This window comes from Dermacentor andersoni, chromosome 1 (assembly GCF_023375885.2).
Source record: "Dermacentor andersoni chromosome 1, qqDerAnde1_hic_scaffold, whole genome shotgun sequence".
Classification (NCBI taxonomy): domain Eukaryota; kingdom Metazoa; phylum Arthropoda; class Arachnida; order Ixodida; family Ixodidae; genus Dermacentor; species Dermacentor andersoni.
Window position 1 is genome coordinate 169,940,018 of NC_092814.1, and position 22,570 is coordinate 169,962,587.

The following is a 22,570-nucleotide window of genomic DNA, read 5'->3' on the forward strand; positions in this document are numbered from 1 at the left end:
CGATGCTTGCGTTAGTGGTTTTGACGTCAGGAGATTGGAATAAAAACAGATTGGAATATTTTTACGTTATAGGGCCCCAGGTGCGGGAAATCCCGATTGGCTGGGCGGATGCGAAAAGCTGTTTGCGCCTGGCAGATTAGGGGCTTCATACTCAGCAAGTATCAGCAGCAGGATGCCAGACATCTGTAACCAGTAGATAAACGGGTTAGACTGAATGCCAACTGTGCCGTTGTGCACTATGGCTCCCGTGAGGTGTCTCCCGGTCTTTATGCGTTCCTCATTGGGTGCCAGCGCCATCTGTCCCAGCGGGCAGCGCAGGTAGTCGCTGACTCCGTCCGAGGGTGGCTTTTGTGCGGGCTCGTTTTTTGCAAAATAAACAGGGGAGTAGGCGCGCGAAGTGCCGGTTGGCTGGGCGGATGCGCAAGGCTGTTTGCGCCTGTCAAATTAGGGGCTTCATACCCAGCAGGTATCAGCAGCAGGATGCCAGCCATCTGTAACCAGTAGCTAACCGGCTTAGACTGCATGCCAACGGTGGCGCTGTGCCTTATCTAATTCTAAGCGCGCTTTAAAAAATAAAATATTCTGAGCTAACGACTCGATGATGACCACTCCACATTGATCAGCAACAACTAGAGCGCAAGGGGCAACCACACGGACCACATACTCCACGCAATTTCGGCGTGGCGTCTACCGGCGCATTCATTTCGCCGGCACGTCCACTTTTTTTTTTTTTTTTATCCGAGAGTAAATGCCTCAGGGCATACAGGAATATGGGATACGGGTGAATAGGGATGATTAAATGAATGAAAAAAGATTTGCTGATCTAATGAACTCCAAGAGGGGTCGATTATGTGGTCCCTGCGTCCACGCAGTGTAATCGCTCGGATTATGCGGCGAAAGTCCCGCTGCTGCGAGGTGCCGCAGCCTCGTCGGTTTCAGTGCAGGGCGCGTCCATTTCGCGCAGCGTAATGGCTGAAATGCGTTCTATGCGACATACACTTTTGTATCTATTCACAAAGCACGCCTTTTTTCCAGAATTAAAACGCGATGTTCGAGACAGGCCAAAGCGGTGATGGCTAATATACGACGGCAGTGCGTTCCATGCGGCATCAGACGCGCTGCCTCCTCCCGCAGTAAAGCGCCGCCAGTTTCAGGAAACGCAAGCGGCCAGAGACGCGTGCTGCCTTTTTTTATTATTAAATATTGTACAAAGGAAAATACAAGTCAGCTGCGGTTTCATGGAAGAACAACGTAAACGGTGACTTCGTGATTCAAAGTTTGAAAAGGCAGGCGTTCAAAACACAGAGACGTTTTTTCACATGTCCGCGTATGAAACGGTCAAGAACTGTCATGCCCAAACTGTCATCTGTCAAGTGTGTCTATGAGTGGCGGGTTTACGCCGCGCTGCCTAGTGCAAGCGCAGATAGCTTTAAAGCGATTCTGTCAGGGGAAGTTCCACAATTGTTCTCGCGCGGAGGCGGCGGCGAGCGGTGGCGTGATGTCAGTCGAAGAACCGCCAGCGACGCAACCTGCGTCAAAGTCCCGAAGCGGCGTTCGGCCGCGTGGATGTCAATCAAAGAACTGCCAGCCACACAACATGCGTCAGAGTCCTGAAGTGGCGTGCAGCTCCATAGATGTCAATTAAAGAACAGCCAGCGGCGCAACCTGCGTCAGAGTCCCGAAGCGGCGTGCGGCAGCGTGGATGTCAATCAAAGAACAGCCAGCGACGCAACCTGCGTCTAAGTCACGAAGTGGCGTGCAGCACCGTAGATGTCAATTAAAGAACATCCAGCGGCGCAACCTGCGTCAGAGTTCCGAAACGGCGTGCGGCCGCGTGGATGTCAATCAAAGAACTGCCAGCAATGCAACCTGCGTCAAGGCACATTCACACCGAAAGCGGAGCGTCTAAGCGGACAAGCGGATTTTCAAAGCGGCGAGGCGGCGAGCGCCCGCGCCTGTTCAGACGAGCCGCGTTGTCTGGCTGTCCGCGCCGCCGGGAAGGCGGGGCATCTCGCAATATCGTTAGCAATTTCAGGGACGTGCCGCCATCTTGCGGCACTTCGGGTTTGCACGCGCACTTTCGATATTTTTTTTTCTTCGTGGTTTGGCGCGCTCCCGCCCGCTATCTACTTCTGCAAAATGATAAGTTCAGACGAAGAAGACGAGATTGTTGGCATTTTACTCGCCACTTGTATAGTCGCTTTTCAAGATTTGTTACAGCGCAACACAAGACAAGGACAAAAGAAGGTAAAAAGCGACGACACGGCGCCGTGTCGTCGTTTTATACCTTCTTTTGTCCTTGTCTTGTGTTGCGCTGTAACAAACCTTACTATAACCCCAACCAACTGGACCAACTTGCCGTTTTGACGCTTTTCAAGAACAGAAGCGAAAAACCCAGAGATAGACATTTGTTTACATTCGTTCACCAGCGCTTCCGCCGTGTCGGGTCGGATTGGCTGCGGCCAAAGCGGCCAATTTGTCCGCGCGGAAAAAATCGGTCCGTGCGCGATCCGGCCAAGCGGCCGCGTATATTCCGCAAAGCGGAAAATCCACGGCCGTTTGGTCGGATCCGCTTGTCCGCTTGACCGCTCCGCCTTCGGTGTGAACGTGCCTTCAGAGTCCCGAAGCGGCATCCGGCAGCATGGATGTCAATCAAATAACAACCAGCGACGCAACCTGCGTCAGCCACAAAGTGGCGTGCAGCACCGTAGATGTCAATTAAAGAACAGCCAGCGGCGCAACCTGCGTCAGAGTCCCGAAGCGGCGTCCGGCAGCATGGATGTCAATTAAAGAACAGCCAGCGGCGCAACCTGCGTCAGAGTCCCGAAGCGGCGTGCAGCACCGTAGATGTCAATCAGAGAACCAGCGACGCAACATCCGTCAGAGTCCTGAAGTGGCGTGCAGCTCCATAGATGTCAATTAAAGAACAGCCAGCGGCGCAACTTGTGTCAGAGTCCCGAAGCGGCGTGCAGCACCGTAGATGTCAATTAAAGAACACCCAGCGGCGCAACCTGCGTCAGAGTACCCAAGCGGCATGCGGCAGCGTGGATGTCAATCAGAGAACCAGCGACGCAACATCCGTCAGAGTCCTGAAGTGGCGTGCAGCTCCATAGATGTCAATTAAAGAACAGCCAGCGGCGCAACTTGTGTCAGAGTCCCGAAGCGGCGTGCAGCACCGTAGATGTCAATTAAAGAACACCCAGCGGCGCAACCTGCGTCAGAGTACCCAAGCGGCATGCGGCAGCGTGGATGTCAATCAGAGAACCAGCGACGCAACATCCGTCAGAGTCCTGAAGTGGCGTGCAGCTCCATAGATGTCAATCAAAGAACAGCCAGCGACGCAACCTGCGTCAGAGTCACGAAGTAGCGTGCAGCACCGTAGATGTGAATTAAAGAACAGCCAGCGGCGCAACTTGTGTCAGAGTCCCGAAGCGGCGTGCAGCACCGTAGATGTCAATTAAAGAACACCCAGCGGCGCAACCTGCGTCAGAGTACCCAAGCGGCATGCGGCAGCGTGGATGTCAATCAGAGAACCAGCGACGCAACATCCGTCAGAGTCCTGAAGTGGCGTGCAGCTCCATAGATGTCAATCAAAGAACAGCCAGCGACGCAACCTGCGTCAGAGTCACGAAGTAGCGTGCAGCACCGTAGATGTCAATTAAAGAACAGCCAGCGGCGCAACCTGCGTCAGAGTCCCGAAGCGGCGTGCAGCACCGTAGATGTCAATTAAAGAACACCCAGCGGCGCAACCTGCGTCAGAGTACCCAAGCGGCATGCGGCAGCGTGGATGTCAATCAGAGAACCAGCGACGCAACATCCGTCAGAGTCCTGAAGTGGCGTGCAGCTCCATAGATGTCAATTAAAGAACAGCCAGCGGCGCAACTTGTGTCAGAGTCCCGAAGCGGCGTGCAGCACCGTAGATGTCAATTAAAGAACACCCAGCGGCGCAACCTGCGTCAGAGTACCCAAGCGGCATGCGGCAGCGTGGATGTCAATCAGAGAACCAGCGACGCAACATCCGTCAGAGTCCTGAAGTGGCGTGCAGCTCCATAGATGTCAATCAAAGAACAGCCAGCGACGCAACCTGCGTCAGAGTCACGAAGTAGCGTGCAGCACCGTAGATGTGAATTAAAGAACAGCCAGCGGCGCAACTTGCGTCAGAGTCCCGAAGCGGCGTGCGGCAGCGTGGATGTCAATCAAAGAACAGCCTGCGACGCAACCTCCTTCAATCACGCAGTGGCGTGCAGCAGCGTGGATGTCAGTCAAAGAACAGCCAGCGACGCAACCTTCGTAAGAGTCCCGAAGTGACGTGCATCAGCGTGGATGTCAATCAAAGAACAGCAAGCGACGCCACCTACGATACAGTTCCGAGGCGGCGTTCGGCATCGTCGATGTCAATCAAAGAACAGCCAGCGCCGAGACCTGCGTCAGAGCCCTGAAGCGGCAGCGTGGATATCACTCAAACAGCCAGCGCCGAGACCTGCGGCAGCGTGGATATCAATCAAACAGCCAGCGACGCAACCTACGTCAGAGCCCCGAAGGGGCAGCGTGGATGTAAATCAACGTACAGCCAGCGACGCAATCTGCGTTAGAATCCCGAACCGGCAGCGTGGATGTCAATGAACAGCCACCGATGCAACCTACGTCAGAATCCCGAGGCGGCGTGCGGCAGCGTGGATGTCAATCAAAGAATAGCAAGCGACGCCACCTACGTCACAGTCCCGAGGCGGCGTGCGGCAGCGTGGATGTCAATCAAAGAACAGCAAGTGACGGCACCTACGTCACAGTCCCGAGGCGGCGTGCAGTAGCGTGGGTGTCAAAGTACAGCCAGTGACGCAACCTGTATGAGAGCCCCGAAGTGGTGTGCGAGAGAGTGGATGTCAATCAAAGAACAGCCAGCGACGCAACCTGCATTAGAGTCCCAAAGCGCCAGCGTGGTTGTAAGTCAAAGAACAGCCACCGATGCAACCTGCGTCAGAGTCCCGAAGTGGCGTGAGGCAGCGTGGATGTCAATCAAAGAACTACCAGCAATGCAACCCGCGTCAGAGTACCGCAGCGGCGTCCGGCAGCGTGGATGTCAATCAAAGAACTGCCAGCAATGCAACCTGCGTCAAAGTCCCGAAGCGGCGTCCGGCAGCGTGGATGTCAATCAAAGAACAGCCAGCGACGCTACCTGCGTCGGAACCCCGAAGGGGCAGCGTGGATGTAAATCAAGGAACAGCCAGCGACGCAATCTGCATTAGAGTCCCGAACCGGCAGCGTGGATGTCAGTCAAAGAACAGCCACCGATGCAACCTGCGTCAGAGTCCCGAGGCGGCGTGCGGCAGCGTGGGTGTCAAAGAACAGCCAGCGATGCAACCTGCGTGAGAGCCCCGAAGTGGCGTGCGAGAAAGTGGATGTCAATCAAAGAACAGCCAGCGACGCAGCCTGCGTAAGAGCCCCGAAGTGGCGTGCGAGAGAGTGTATGCCAATCAAAGAACAGCCAGCGACGCAGCCTGCGTGAGAGCCCCGAAGTGGCGTGCGAGAGAGTGGATGCCAACCAAAGAACAGCCAGCGACGCAACCTGTATTAGAGTCCCGCAGCGGCGTCCGGCAGCGTGGATGTCAATCAAAGAACTGCCAGCAATACAATCTCCGTCAGCCCGAAGCGGCGTCCGGCAGCGTAGATGTCAATCAAAGAACTGCCAGTGAAGCAACATGCGTCAAAGTACCTAAGTGGCGTACAGCAGCATGGGTGTCATCTCGCGGGCAAGCGAGCGAGTTTTGATTTGGCCTTACCAAGGCATGGTTAGAATGCAGGGAAGAACTTGCACGGACAAGGAATGCGCGGATAACACGCACTTACAAGTGCGAAAGCGACACGTCGCCCTCTGCCCTCATGCAATGCCTGGCATGCTAGCACGAAAAACGGTGTTCAATCAAAGAACATCCAGCGACGCAACCTGCGTCGGAACCCCGAAGCGGCCATATGACCAGGGTACATTCTAACCAGGGCATGAGCGAGAACGCGCAGCCCGACAGCATTTCTACAATTGCTAGTAAGTACAGCAGGGCGGGACGTTTCTCGAGCCGCTCGACGTTTCTGCGCAGGCGCGTGTGCGAGAAAGAAAATTTGGGGGCCTTTGCTCCTTTGGATCTCCGACTCTGCCTAGGCACTACGGTGGAGAAGTTTCTTTACGCGTGTTGTATGCGTTTGTGCCTAGGCGTGCCGACATTGCGGTGTAGGTTCGAGTTGGTTTACGCTGGGACGCCGGCTGCCAGCGCCGTGAAAGAGGTAAACCAGTGCGCACTGACGCCCCCATTTGATCATCGCCGTGTCTAAAGGTGGGCCGGACAGACTTTCTCGCGCGTGCGGTGCTGGTGTTGAGTCAGTCATGCCAGATTATAACTTTGTCGCGCCTTATGGCATTTCAACGTTAAAAAAGCGAAAACAAAACACTGATTTTCCGGGGGGAGCAATAGGGGCTGTAGTAGAGGCCTGGCCTGCTATCCAGGACTTTTCAGGAGCATTTTTGAGTGATCCCCTTTGAGTGAAATGAAAGCACAGCGTCTTAGCAACCACGCTTGGACGCGACTACCTGACGTCGCGCCGTGAGGATTATTGGCTTTGCGTCTCGTCCACGTTAGGCTAGGTTAGCTTAGGTTTAGGTTAAGTTTACGTTAGCTTAGGTTACGTTAGGTTAACGTAGAATGCATTAGGGTGGCGCGACGTATTCTCACAGCAGTTACGCCGTGCGGATTATTGTCCTTGCGTATAGGCCACGTTATGTTCCGTTTGGCTAGGTTAACGTTAGCTTAGGTTGGGTTAGGTTAGGTTAGGTTAACGTTACAATACGCTAGGTTACCGTAAAAGCCGTCAGGGTGGCGCGGCGTATTCTCACAACAGTTATGATGTGAGCATTATTGTCTTTTTGTCTCGGCCTCATTAGGTTAGCTTAACGTTAGGTTAGGTTAGCGTAAAACGCGTTAGAGGGGCGCTGCGTATTCTCATAGCGGTCGCAGGGGCGTGAAGCATCACCGGCGCCCTTTGAGCCACTCGCGTTCAACCGCGGTTGCCAAGGTTGCCGCCTTTTAGATTTTCAATATATGCGGACCGGCCTCTTTCACGGTCCCTACTATTCCCACGGAAACATCTGCGATGTTATCACCTGTTTCACCGCGCCGGCAGCCAGCGTCGGAGCGTAAACAAACTCGACCCCGATCCGCAATGCCGGCACGCCTAGGGACAAACGCACAGAACAGGCGCTAAGAAACTCCTCCGAAGTGCCTAGGCAGGGTCATACATACAAAGAGCAAAAGCCCCCACATTTCCTTTCTCGCACCCGCTCTTACTCGCGCATGCGCGCACACATCCGGCGCCTCCGCAAGCGTCATGCCCCTCTGTACTTACTAGCAATTGTAATGTCGCGGACGCCGGCGTCGGTGATGAGTTATCACAAAGAAAAAAAAAATTAGAGGACGCTTAAAAGCGACAGCAATCAAAAATCCCTGACTGCTTCTCACGCTTCCCGGCAACTGCAGCTTATGTAACCGTAACGTTTTGCTGGAAACGCTGGCGGCGAACCATATGCACGAATGCGAGTTTTCTGGATCTTTTTTTTTCCTTGTAACTCCATTGCAACCCCATCTGGATGGTGTTGCTAAGAACCGAGTGGGGGGCGCCGCTCCTATTAGACAGACCTCAAACGACAGCTGGAAAAGGGGCTTGTGTTTGAAATTCCGCGTAACAGAATTATTTGCTTGTAAGTTACAATCAGAGGCTATGATTTTGTAGGTTGTGTGTAAGTCGTACTCTACTAATTTTCTGACGCATTTTACTTCGAGAAATTCAATTAGTTGAGTAACGCCTCTGCGCCACGCGGGCGGGCCTGCGTGGATCGGGATGCATGGTTCGAGATGACTTTTCTCATACGCACATCACCGCCGCCGCCGACGCCGGCACCGGATTTTCTGCGACACGAGGCTTTTAAAGATATCGCGTTAAAATTCAGCAGAAACCATCGACGAGGACAGTCAAAGTAAGAGAATAGCCGAACGCTTTTAGAAAGCTAATCACTTTATAAAAATAATGATACGCTTGAAGGCGTATATTGCAGTGAGGGCATTGAGGTAGCGTTTGTTGTTTCACTTCGTAATTCCGTATAGAGAACAGAAGCAATAATCAGCTTATCTGTTGCGGTGCTGGAGCCCTCTACTGCAGCCGCCACACCGGGAGGGGGCGGCAGGAGAAGAGGCGGGCAATCCTTTCCGAGCCCTCCACCACAGCCATCTAAACTTTGGGACGCCGCAAAGCGTGCTGAGAGGCCCAGCTATTCGCTACAACGATGTTACGAAGGCATGTCTCCAACGGAGCCAAGTTCCACCTTCGCAATGTCACGCCGCATTGTCTATCTTCACAACCTCTGGAATAGTCCTGGTTGTTTAACGAAACTTCACAAAATAGGTATTTTACCGTTGCGAACGCCACATGTAGAACTCAAAAGTTCGTGAGAACTACGCTCGCATCGAAGGCATTTTAATCTATCTACTGTTGGCAACGGATGCGCCCCGCAACTTGGTTGCGCGAGAGCACGTGCTCCTTGAGTCGGCGGTGAAGTGTCTAACCGCCAATAACCAACTCCCGTCCGCCAGCCACTGACCACGAAAACGGGCGAGAGTCTAAGAAAACTATTTGCCTTAAATGTTAGCAACGTAGCCCTACCAAGCCGTCGGAACGAGCAGCCAGACGCGGCCGTCGGTAGAGCGAGTACAGTATGCAGTTATGCAGTAACATGAGTCGGATATAACAGAGGATATAGAAGTACTATGAGCTTGGACGTAGTGCAAGCATTTCAAAAGGCTCAGGTATACAGCGAAGGAATATCGCACCGCATATAGTTAACCGTTTGCAAAGTCTTGGGTAGACCTCGGGCATCGGCAAAACAGATTTCTATGGGACTTCTGAAGAGCGGGGAACTCGCTTTTAGAGCTTCACCGTTTTGATGTATGAATTCCTCGGAGTGGCATACATTGATCCGCCATTCTACGACCTTTACGTTGACAGTCCCCGTTTGTGTTGTCCCTTCCCTTGTCGGTGTTTCCTACGCCTGCTTTTCAAACTTTGCTTCTTCACCAACTTGCTCTGCTTTCTGTTGTTGCAAGACTTCATGGTAAGTCCTTCTCCGACAGACGGTGAGGTGCGATCCGTAACCTGAAAAAAAAATGAAAAATAAAAATTACCGAGCAGTTCGACACCTATATCGCTGAGACGCTTCGGAAATAGTCCGCTTACATGTCCACCTTATGCTGCCAGGTGTTTCTGCGAGGCAATTCTAAAATAATAAAATCAAGGGTTTCTCGAAACCTGATCTGGTCGGGAATCCTCATAGCATAGTTATGTGAAAATACAGACACCGACCAAATAAGAAAACTAGAAGGTTAAACAACAAATGACGTGACGGCTCTCGAGCGGGAGCCTTGCTCGCAGTCCTTGTTGATAAGTCTTGGTCAGAAGGCGACACATCATATGTACTGGGGGCAATGTTGCACGACGTAACCTACTCAATTAAAATTCACAAATTAACCTATTTGACTACTGTATATGTCACACGGTGCAATTGGGGAAATGAAGCCGTTCAGTGCTCAGCACATGTCCACTTAAGTAGTAATCCTAAGACTGTAACGTCAGCTCTGAGATATTCATATACCTGCGTCAGGTGAAACATGCCTTCCAAGTTGTAGGGGTCGTCAGGACGCGGTAGAAAATTTTAAAGCTGCCGTTGGAGCCGTTCAAAACGCTCAATCGACCAGTGCATTCAAGCTATTTCCTTAAGTGAAACGGCTCGTCATTTCTCTTTGAAATTTAACACACGTATACAGCTCCTCTGCGTTTATAACCAATTAGTGAAATTGAGAATGGTCTTTGTCTGGACTCGTTAGATGCACACTGCAAAGAAGGTTTCTAGCAGAAAAAAAAACTGACATGGACATCAGGCAAAGACACACCGCTGGACAGCTAATCAACGTCTAAAATTCGCTTCGAGACATAAAATAGCCACAAAGCAACCACTGCAGTGTCATTTCTTTGTGACACGCCCGTAGATCGTTTCTTAAGTTGACAGACTGGTTTTGCGCAGGTAGCCTTTCTTTTTTCCGTTAGCACAATCGATGGCGCGGTGACGCACCATCAATTCCTCCCGTTTATAGCATCCCGTCTACGGTCATGTCTGCTGACATTTCGCGCGTCAGCTTGACTTTTTCTAAAACCTTGATGTGGAATTGTACGGTGCAATGGCAATAGCGCTGGTGAAGCGAGATGCCCGGCGAGGTTGCCTTCTAAAGATGCTGCATGCAGTCTAGACCCCTGCCTGTTTGTCCAATGAATCGTTGACCGCATGATAAAGGTATATAGTAGATCACCCCTTTCTGCCAGGTATAGTGTATTCCTTTTTGTGGTTCTTTTATTTGTTTTTTACACACTGGTCACTTTTCTGGGCATTATTGACCCCTCCGCACATTGAATAAGTCTTGTTTGATGCTGAGCAAACCATCGCGACGCCTTGCCGGCTCTCTTCTTTAGCTTGTGGATAAGGCCGTGTACAGTCAAACGCCTTTATAATGGAGTGCTTGGGGCCTCCGAAATCATTAGTTATACAGGTCACTTCTTGGTAAAGGTCGCGCGCCACACAGCTCACAATAGGACCGAGACAGAATATTCCTTCATTATACAGGTCATTCCTTCGTAGAGACGCTCGACTGTAAATACAAAGGCAACTTTTCTCCTGGTGTCCTTCCCCCGTTCCTGGGCTTCGCTGCTACGGCATCCAGTGTTTCCTAGATATACTTTGTGGCGCAAAATACATTTCTTAAAAAGGGACAGAAGAAAGGAAGACAGTGAAGCGCCAATTTGACGCTTCACTGTCTTCCTTTCTTCTGTCCCTTTTCAAGAAATGTATTTTGCGCCACAAAGTATACCTAGGAAATCTAAGCACCAAGTTGCCCAAGAAGTCCTTTTTTTGGCATCCAGTGTTCTTTAGCAATTCTACGGCGACTGCTACAAGCACGCCCTCAGCGCAACCAGCGTAACAAAGCCTGGTTATTAAAATTAAATTAAATTATGGGGTTTTACGTGCCAAAACCACATTCTGATTATGAGGCACGCCGTAGTGGGGGACTCCGGAAATTTCGACTACCTGGGGTTCTTTAACGTGCACCTAAATCTAAGTACACGGGTGTTTTCGCATTTCGCGCCCATCGAAATGCGGCCGCCGTGGCCGGGATTCGATCCCGCGACCTCGTGCTCAGCAAAGCCTGGTTATCTGGTGAAAGAAGTTTCCTTCTACTATTTCTGGCATGACTTCAATAGATCGGTGTATAAAACCGTCGTCGCGACGGCTCATGGAACACGTACTGCAGCGCAGGATGGCGCGCGCGCAATACGCGCGCCTGAGCTGCTTCGAGCCTATCGTCGGCAGGCAGCGATTCCTGAGCTGTTGCAGCCCTTGTGCACAAAGTTATCATTGCAAGTGTGTGAATATTGTGGGAGCGCGACTATGACTTTTATGTTTAATCTGGTACCATCACATTCAAGCGTCAGGGTTACTTGCGGCGAAAGAGGCAAAATGCAGAGGTGTTTACATCGCTCATTGAAAATACTCCGGCCGCATTGGCAGTTGCGTGATGTGGATCTTGCAAGAACTGCACATCTACGGGCGCCTTTCTAACGAGCGTCTCGTGAAGTTACAGACGAATATGCATCTTAAGTAGAAGAAGGTTCATCTGAGTGCGTGAGGTTAGGAGTGATAATCAAGTGCTGCAAAGGCATCTCGCTCATTGCATTGAGTTGCTGCGCACTTTTTCGACGCTGAAAAACTACAAAAAGGCATCTTCATCGGCGACGTCGAATGGTTCCTATGCGGATATGATTTCTGCGCCTCTGCAAACCAAATCGTCGTCTATCGTGGAACTGGTGCTGTCGTATGGAGAGAGCAGAACTTTTTGTTGGGCTAGTTGGTGCATGTTACTGAAGTACTAAAGCGCCAAACAGACGACACAAGAAGAGACACGGAAAGCGCTCGTCCGTGTCTCTTCTTGTGTCGTCTGTTTGGCGCTTCAGTAGTATGGAGAGAGCACGTGAGGTGTCGTCCGAGCCTGTTTCTGCAAACATCGGTGAACCACGACGCCTTCACGTGCCGGGGGCAAGTGATGCCTTGCGTGACAGTGCAGCCTTTCTGGATGAACGTTTCATTGTTTATCAAAGAAATAGACACATACTTGTGCTAATAGTGCAAGTTTAAGCAGCAAACTGACGGCCACGGACGACAGCGCCCGCAAGCGTAAGGAGTTTCTTGTGTCCCGGTTAAGTCCTAGAACAACTCCAGAGGACATTACGACAGCATTAAATTATCTTGTCCCAAATTAGTCTGCAATGCACATAGCTCCCGACAAAACACGACAGTTACAGCTCTTTTCATGCATCAGTTTTGGAAGCGGGTTTAGAGAATTTCAATGATGTCAATGTATGGGAAGCCCGAAGATCAATCTCTCGGGTCTTCCGTTTCTTTCTTCTTTTTTTTTTTTTTTTTTGAGCGCTGAAGGCCGCCGGACTCGGGCAAATGATTTGTAGAGTTCATTCCAAAATGTGCGTAGTCCTCGAAAAAGCGCATGAACTCTGACGATAATGACGTCATTTGTGTTACTAAAACTTGGCTTAATGAACGTTTCAGTAGAAGCGAATACTTTCCACGAAACTATGTCATTTTTCGTACAGATCAAGCCTGCTCTGCTTCGGGTGTAGCTTTGGTAGTGGTAGTGGTGTACCGCTCCGATACTGATGTGTACTGAAAGCGTCTGGGTTGAAATTCAGTCAAGAAAAAAAAACAATGCTGTGGTTGGAGGCTGTTATTTTGCTTCTAGCGTACCTTCTCAGATTTTTTGCTGACCATCAGTGCTTAAAGGCAGGGGCTGCCAGGTGAGGGGGAGGGTCTCATCTCCCCCCCCTTCATTCTTTAAGGAAAGGCCCAGGTCAACTGCAGCATTGCAGCACCCATTCGACAAGCGCTGAAGGTGATTTTATTACCAGCAGTGCCTTGTGCGGAGCATTACCTTTTTTATTACGTGCTTCTATTTGCGACACACACACACATCACACATATATATATATATATATATATATATATATATATATATATACATTACAACGTTACTACATTAACTTAAAGGGGTTGGGACACCAAATTTTGAGGCTATAAAAGTATGTTGTAGGCTGCTTCCGTATGCAAGTACACCCACAACGAGATATTGGACGCTGCAAACATTTCAAAATAATTTTAATTCAGCTCCAAAAAGTCATTAAAAGCTCCTCTCGTGGTCGAGACACATCGCTAGCGAGGCAGTTATGACGTCACAGCGGAGGAACGAAAATATTGACGTCATAGCACACTAGCCCAAAAACGTGACGAATGATAAGTAGCGATGGAATGCCCATTACGGAAGCTGCTGAGCCGAGCGACCGAGCGTAGCCTCCACTATGACCGAGCTACAGACATATAGAAATCCTTTCTTAATGCAAAGAAGGGGTAAGGCGTGCAGACACGGACACAGGAGGAGAGAAGTGGACAACACGAACGACGCACGGCGGCCCGCGAACGGCAAACTGCGCGCGGCGAGTTGCCGTGCGGACGGGCCTCCGAAAGGGACCAGGATATGCGGCGTTCGTGTTGCCCACTTCTCTCCTCGCATAGTCGCATAGTTCGGCAGCTCGGAGCGGTCTCTCGTTCGTTTGGCCTTTCTCAATGTGAAGGCCCGTCCACGTTACCGGCACGAAAACTCGCCGCACGCCGTTTGCCGTTCGCGGGCCCCCGTGCGACGGCGGTTTTGCTTGCGAACGACGAGATTTCTTTGCCGTAGAGAGGACGGGCCCGGAACACATTTGTGCGGCAGCCGTACGTCGAAGCGGCCAATCAGCGACCGAGGAGTGGTCACTCTGGCACCGACGGCAGCCTCACCGCCTCTGATCGTTCGGCGCCGCCGATATCGTCGCTAGGCCTTTTCCGGTCCACTTCAAAGCTAAAGCTTACGGCGCTTCGGAATGAATCACCGACTCTCACAAGCCGCAACATTTTCTTACCGTTGTTGTCGCTCTTCGCAATAATTATAATAATCGCGACATGCACTTCGAATCGCCAGTTGTTTACCTCTGCTGGCAGAGCACGCGTATGTGCGAGCAGACGACGCAGCATATTTTTACGTCACTATTTTTGTGACCCACGTGACCAAGCCGTATTGCGTTTCCTCTCCTATGACATCATAGCATTACCCGGAGCCCAGAAACCGAAATCGCTCGGTATAATAATGCTATTATTAAATTATTTATCGGGCATATATGAATCCCGCGGTGTGTATCGTGCTTCCTGAAGCAGTATGCAACGCTTAAATTTAAGAACGCATGAACGAAAATTTTCATGTCTCCACCCCTTTAACGTTGGTTGACGACGGGGGCCCAGTAGACTGTGCCTACTTTTAAAAACAATTCATTTGGCGATTCATAACATGCATAGTGCCAAGAAGAAAGGAAACCGAGGGCCCGATACATATATATATATATATATATATATATATATATATATATATATATATATATATATATATATATATATATATATATATATGTGAAGCGTGTGTGAGTGCGCGCGCTATACTGGTTGGCACCCTATGACCCCCCCCCCCCCCCCCTCATTGAAATTAGACTTTAAGCCCTGCTGATCATGTTAAGTCACTCGCAACGGCTCTTAATGCTTTAAAACATCAACTGCTATGTATTAGTGATTGTAACGTACCCAATGTTAGTTGGTGTAGCGAATTCCCTATCTCTGGTAGGCACACGTTGATTCAAAGGCAGATTCCCTAGTTTCATTTCTTTCTTTCTTGTCCTAAGCGCACAAAATCAAACTTGTTATTCCTGCCGGCAACATTTTAGACCTAACTCCTGTTAACTTTGACACTGATGACAATGTTAAAAACGGGAGACAACCTACTGACAAGAGGGAATGCAGGTCAAGTCAGTGACGTGGTCTGCAAAGCTCAGTGCAAGATAGGTTGGCCAAAGAAACAACGTTCCCTGCAATCTTGCCCCGTATTAGCAAGATCGAGAGCGTCTTACGCTGCTAGATGGTCTGCTGATGAAAGGAACGAGACAGGTTATTCCGCAGTCCCTCGCGAAAGAAGTCTTGCATAAACTGCACGACGGTCACCAAGGTATCTCAGGCTGCAGAAGTATTGCCAAGGGCTCGGTTTGGTGGTCAGGTTTGAGTGCCAAGGTAGCACACTTCGTGAAACAGTGCAAAGTTTGTGCACATGATGCTCGTGAACAAACTGAGCCGACGATAGCATCGCAAACGCCCTCCTTGTGGGGTCTTCTGCCACCGCACGGTGACACGGCGTTTGGACTTCATCTGGGGAGCACGCCTGGCATGCGCTACACGGCGGCCCATCACGACGTGCACCGCCATCAGAGTTGTACGTGTGACGCCATGTTATATTTGTTTACAATGTTATGTTTAAAAGTATCGAAGGTTATGACTCGTCTTCAATTTAGCATGCGACAGATGTAAACATCGCTAGGGAATTTTTCATTTGTGCGGTAAAGAATGTCATTGATATACCTATTGCTAAATCGGCGAAGAAAAGCCTGCGATATCCTTTCTGGTTTTCTTTTGAATCACGATGGCATATGCTTTTAATTAAGCTGAAGTTCCACTGCCGTTACAAAGCATGGCGTGACCAGGAAGTGTATATATAGCAGTTCAATTAACTTAGAGCGCAGTGAAAATATCATTAACCATCGGGTTAAAGATAAGTATTTCGAAAACGTGCATTGCAACTTGTCAAGGCGACCAGAATAATTCTGGTATGCGAAGGATTATAAATCTGTCCATGCACGTATTGGTGACGTTATGAGCTCAGGTGGTGTATCTGTCTCTTCTCATGCTATTGCTCTTTGCTATCATGTTCGCCGACTATTTTTCTTCTGATCATTATCAATACGAGGTTTGACGGTGACGTGCGATTATACCTCTATGGGCGAAAACTTAGTCGCCAATACGGTGGCGTCATCGTATGTGATCGCTGCTGTACTGTCCGCTAGTGATGCAGTTATTTAACATTTTATGGCGAAAAATCAACTTAGGCTATGATGGGCCAGTCACTGAAGCCGAAAACTTTATCCTTTGATAGTTTAAGGCAGTTTGTCGTGTGCGTATCATGGCCACGCACGCTTATATCGCCTTCCGTTTCGCTACCGCGGGTGCGCTTTAAAACCACGGCGCTGCAATTTTGCTTCAGAAACCTTCCCTTCCTTTCTTCTTCTCCTCCCTTAAACTGGCTCTCTTAACTACTACACGCAGAGACAAAGCAACAGCGCTCGCATTCGATCCCATAGATGAGATGAATATATTATATATATATATATATATATATATATATATATATATATATATATAGAGAGAGAGAGAGAGAGAGAGAGAGAGAGAAAATTATCAGTCATAGCACTCGTAGTACAGCCCCCTGGGCAGTTCTTTTTTTTTTTTTTTTTCGAAAGTAGTCTTATTAGGGTTATTAGAATTACACGAAGGTATTTCGCCCTCGTGAGCAGCAGTCCTTGAGATAGTTACTCTGGCTAGCTTCCCACGCTAAGCGTGCCGCACTCCCCTAGCACCTAATCAAGCTTTTCCTAGTCTCTAAAGCCGCTCGAGTTCGCTCTTATCCACGGGCGGCCATTTTTCCAAGAAAGTATGCCTTCGCGGACAACATCAATCGACCATCGCGGACAACATCAGTCCCTTTCCACGTAAGTATGAGGCTCGGAGCAGGAGCTATGGCGCTTCAAAGTAACCTGGGGCCTGACGAACCAACCGACTGAGCTATCTTTCCGGGCAACATCCAAAGGTCACGAGTTCAAATCACCTGTTCTCTTCCTTTCCTGTTTTCCTTTTTTTTTTTTTAATATGTCTTTTCTTTTAGTTTATCACTGTACGGGGACCCTGATTAAAAAAAGACCAATCCCCTCTATTATGTATGGCCACACATGTGCAGGTCATAAATACCAGGTTCCCTAGCCGAGTGCCATCCGTGCGGTATAACCGAGCTCAGATTGGTCCACCTTGACTGATCAAATAAGGCACCACTCTAGGTTAAATGAGGCGTACAAGTCCTGCGGGACCAGCCGTGGTTGCTCAGTGGCTATGGTGTTAGACTGCTGAGCACGAGGTCGCGGGATCGAATCCCAGCCACGGCGGCCGCATTTAGATGGGGGCGAAATGCGAAAACACCCGTGTACTTAGATTTAAGAGCACGTCAAAGAACCCCAGGTGGCCGAAATTTCCGGAGTCCTCCACTAGGGCGTGCCTCATAATCAGAAAGTGGTGTTGGCACGTAAAACCCCATAATTTAATTTTTAAATTAACTCCTGCGGGGGCGGTAGAGTATACGCCTCCCGTGCAAGAGGACCGTGGTTCAAATCCCGGTGCCGCACAATTCTCCACCGGAAAATAAAAAAAAAAAAAAACGTGCGTTGAGAAAATTGCACAAACAGGCCTGGAGTGCGGCCTGATCCCGGTGACCAGAACCGGTAACGCACTCTCTCACCAGAGCAGGATTGGTCACCCTGGTGCAGTACTTGGCCACAACCTCCTATATGAATACAACAATCAAACCCCGGCCCTCAGTCTCCAGCAGCCGCGAAGCAACTGACCACGGCGGCGGTCAGATTTGTGACGTAGCAGAGGGTGCTAAGAATACCTGGCTCCGGACAGGCCGCCATTGGAATCTGAACCTGGCAACGTTTAACGTTAGAACGTTATCTAGTGAGGCGAGTCTAGCAGTGTTATTGGAGGAATTAGAGGGTAGTAAATGGGATATAACAGTGCTCAGTGAGGTTAGGAGGACAAAAGAAGCATATACAGTGCTAAAAATCGGGCACGTACTGTGCTACCGGGGCTTAGCGGAGAGACGAGAACTAGGAGTCGGATTCCCGATTAATAAGGATATAGCTGGTAACATACAGGAATTCTATAGCATTAACGAGAGGGTGGCAGGTCTTGTTGTGAAACTTAATAAGAGGTACAAATTGAAGGTAGTACAAGTCTACGCCCCTACATCCAGTCATGATGACCAGGAAGTCGAAAGCTTTTATGAAGACGTGGAATCGGCGATGGGTAGAGCGAAAGCAAAATACACTATACTGATGGGCGACTTCAATGCCAAGGTAGGCAAGAAGCAGGCTCCAGACCAGGCAGTGGGGGAATATGGCATAGGCACTAGGAATAGCAGGGGAGAGTTAATAGTAGAGTTTGCGGAACAGAATAATATGCGGATAATGAATACCTTCTTCCGCAAGCGGGATAGGCGAAAGTGGACGTGGAGGAGCCCGAACGGTGAGACTAGAAATGAAATCAACTTCATACTCTGCGCGAACCCTGGCATCATACAAGATGTAGACGTGCTCGGCAAGGTGCGCTGCAGTGACCATAGGATGGTAAGAACTCGAATTAGCCTTGACTTGAGGAAGGAACGGAAGAAACTGGTACATAAGAAGCCAATCAATGAGTTAGCGGTAAGAGGGAAACTAGAGGAATTCCGGATCACGCTACAGAACAGGTATTCGGCTTTAACTCAGGAAGAGGACCTTAGTGTTGAAGCAATGAACGACAATCTTATGGGCATCATTAAGGAGTGCGCAATAGAAGTCGGTGGTAACGCCGTTAGACAGGAGACCAGTAAGCTATCGCAGGAGACGAAAGATCTGATCAAGAAACGCCAATGTATGAAAGCCTCTAACCCTACAGCTAGAATAGAACTGGCAGAACTTTCGAAGTTAATCAACAAGCGTAAGACAGCTCACATAAGGAACTATAATATGGATAGAATTGAACAGGCTCTCAGGAACGGAGGAAGCCTAAAAGCAGTGAAGAAGAAACTAGGAATAGGCAAGAATCAGATGTATGCGTTAAGAGACAAAGCCGGCAATATCGTTACTAATATGGATGAGATAGTTCAAGTGGCTGAGGAGTTCTATAGAGATTTATACAGTACCAGTAACACCCACGACGATAAGGTGAGAGAGAATAGTCTAGAGGAACTTGAAATCCAGCAAGTAACGCCGGAAGAGGTAAAGAACGCCTTGGGAGCTATGCAAAGGGGGAAGGCAGCTGGGGAGGATCAGGTAAACGCAGATTTGTTGAAGGATGGTGGGAACACTGTCCTAGAAAGACTGGCCACCCTATACACACAATGCCTCGTGACCTCGAACGTACCGGAATCTTGGAAGAACGCTAACATAATCCTAATCCATAAGAAAGGGGACGCCAAAGACTTGAAAATTTATAGACCGATCAGCTTATGTCCGTTGCCTACAAAGTATTTACTAAGGTAATCGCAAATAGAATCAGGAACACCTTAGACTTCTGTCAACCAAAGGGCCAGGCAGGATTCCGTAAAGGCTACTCAACAATAGACCATATTCGCACTATCAATCAGGTAATAGAAAAATGTGCGGAATATAACCAACCCTTATATATAGCCTTCATTGATTATGAAAAAGCGTTTGATTCAGTCGAAACCTCAGCAGTCATGAAGGCATTACGGAATCGGGGTGTAGATGAGCCATATGTAAAAATACTGGAAGATATCTATAGCGGCTCCACAGCCACCGTAGTCCTCCACAAAGAAAGCAACAAAATCCCAATAAAGAAAGGCGTCAGACAGGGAGATACGATCTCTCCAATGCTATTCACAGCATGTTTACAGGAGGTATTCAGAGACCTGGAGTGGGAAGAATTGGGGATAAAAGTTGATGGAGAATACCTTAGCAACTTGCGATTCCCTGATGATATTGTCTTGCTTAGTAACTCAGGAGACCAATTGCAATGCATGCTCACTGACCTGGAGAGGCAAAGCCGAAGGGCGGGTCTGAAAATTAATCTGCAGGAGACTAAAGTAATGTTTAACAGTCTCGGAAGAGAACAGCAGTTTACGATAGGTAGCGAGGCACTGGAAGTGGTAAGGGAATACATCTACTTAGGGCAGGTAGGGACCACGGATCCGGATCATGAGACTGAAATAACCAGAAGAATAAGAATGGGCTGGGGTGCGTTTGGCAGGCATTCTCAAATCATGAACAGCAGGTTGCCACTATCCCTCAAGAGGAAAGTGTATAACAGCTGTGTGTTACCAGTACTCGCGTATGGGGCAGAAACCTGGAGGCTTACGAAAAGGGTTCTGCTGAAATTGAGGACGACGCAACGAGCTATGGAAAGAAGAATGATGGGTGTAACGTTAAGGGATAAGAAAAGAACAGATTGGGTGAGGGAACAAACGCGGGTAAATGACATCTTAGTTGAAATCAAGAAAAAGAAATGGGCATGGGCCGGACATGTAATGAGGAGGGAAGATAACCGATGGTCATTAAGGGTTATGGACTGGATTCCAAGGGAAGGGAAGCGTAGCAGGGGGCGGCAGAAAGTTAGGTGGGCGGATGACATTAAGACGTTTGCAGGGACAACATGGCCACAATTAGTACATGACCGGGGTAGTAGGAGAAGTATGGGAGAGGCCTTTGCCCTGCAGTGGGCTTAACTAGGCTGATGATGATGATGATAAGTGTCGCAGCTTTCGTCGTAAAGGCGTGTGCATATTTGTTTTTGGAGACTTGCAGACATTTTAAACTTATCTTTGGAGTCTTTAGAGCCAAAACTGTTTTCAGAACTGTGGGAAATCACGGTTTTAGCTCCGATGCAAAAGCCTAGTGACAGTGGGAAATTATAGAGAACTACACAAAAGGGTGTCATTGCTTTTTCCGTTAGTCAGTTCTTGAAGTTGTTTTAAGCAAGCATTCCGCAAAAGCTCATTGCAACATGGATTTATGCCCGTTGGCGATCTGCAGAAACCACCCTTGTGTCTTTTCTAAATGACGCTATAACGGTTGTTGAGGACAACGTTACTATATTAGCTTAAAGGCCCCTCACCAGGTCTGGCCATTTTGAGCTGACAAGCGCAGAGCATACAATGAGTACTAACAATCGTGTTTGCAAAATACATTGCTACGCGTCGTGGAAAGGTCTGAAATTTCAATCCGAACGCCGTTTTCCCTTTCCCTCGTGGCGACCACGCTACAAGCCGGACGGTGACTTACTCGTGTCCCTGCGCCTACGTATTAGTGTCCGCAGTGTGACATTGCTCGTGGTGAAACGCGACTTCCGAGAATTATTCAAGGCAACATCTGTTATTTGTGTGATATGTTGCTTGAATTGACGAATTGAAGTTTAGAGAAATAATAAAACACACAAAAGGAATGTCTGCGTGCTTTTTCGATTTACTTCGCACCGAAGCAAGAGATGTACTTCCGCTTCGTCTGCTTGTTCCCACGGTCGTGCAGTCATGTGCGCAGGTACCGAAACTATGACATTTTCTACCGTGTTCCAGCACGTGATCATGCTCTGCGATCTGCTTGTTCTGCCTCAGCATTCGTGTAGCACTGCACTATACCGCTAGTCATGTGTCCTTGTGCACAGCGCGCAAAATCGTGCGCTGCGCGAAACGCAGCTCGCGCGCAACGCCGTCACCGAAAGCGCACAGCGCCGCAAGAAAACAAAAGAAAAAGAAAAAGCGAGGAGAAAAGAAATGAAGCCGGCGCCCGTGACGTATGCGTCACGCGATCCTGGAGGTCCGGTTGGGAGAACGCAGGGAAGGAATTTCGCTTGCGGAGGCTAGACGGGGCGAGTGGAGAGTGTGTCTCGCTTGGCAGTGGATACCGCCTGCTGAAATCAAGGGTTCGCGGCACTGAAGTATTTCTATCTCTGCTACTAATGAGCCGCTTCGAAATAATTTTTGCGGCAGAATGCTCCCTAGAGGACACGTAACAACTTCCAGCGTATAACCAAAATTTGCAATGGGGCCTGGTGAGGGGCCCTTTAACCTTGGTTGACGACGGAGGCCCATAGACTGTGTCTACTTTCAAAAACAATTCATTTGGTGATTCATAAAATTTTAGTAGATAAGTAACACGCATAGTGTCTAGAAGAAGGGAAACCGAGGGCCCGATTTTTATTAGTCATATCATAAGAAGCTAACCAACAAATCACAGAAAACAAACAGAAAAGGATGTTCCACATCCGACGTCAACGACGTGAGGTGTGGCGCTGGCTAACACTCCCAGAAGGGTTGACATCCGGGCCAGTTGGTACATAGTTGACGGAAAAAACCAGCCACAAGCGACAAGGGACGAGATGTTCACACCACAACGACTGGACTATCAACTGAGCTTTATTAGAAATGGCATAGTCCAAGCAAGGCCAGCAGAGCATGCGTTGACATCAGGTTATTAGGTGACGACTACACTAGTACAACCACGGTGCGCTTACTTGAAAAAGAATTTGCTTTTTTAGGTCGGTCACGATAGATGTGATATCTTGTCTTTTCAATTCTCTGTGATTAGTGATGCTGCTGTTGTGCATGCTCAGCTGGCCTTGCCGTTTCTCTATGCCATTTCTCAGGGTGTCTACCAAGTTAACATTTCCAAATTCCCCGAGTTTTCCAGG

At 49.2% G+C, this 22,570-nt stretch overlaps 1 protein-coding gene across 1 annotated transcript in view; it reads right to left on the reverse strand.

Annotated features, from left to right (window-relative positions):
- Nucleotides 1-1,172: 1,172 nt before the first annotated feature.
- The window catches only part of LOC126547399 (tyrosine-protein phosphatase non-receptor type 1-like), a 105,927-nt gene continuing 84,529 nt past the window's right edge, over nt 1,173-22,570 (reverse strand). The window contains exon 9 of the mRNA XM_050195385.3: nt 1,173-9,189. Within this exon, the coding sequence (XP_050051342.1) occupies nt 9,144-9,189 (46 nt within the window). The 3' untranslated portion in view covers nt 1,173-9,143. The remainder of the gene's footprint in view (nt 9,190-22,570) is intronic.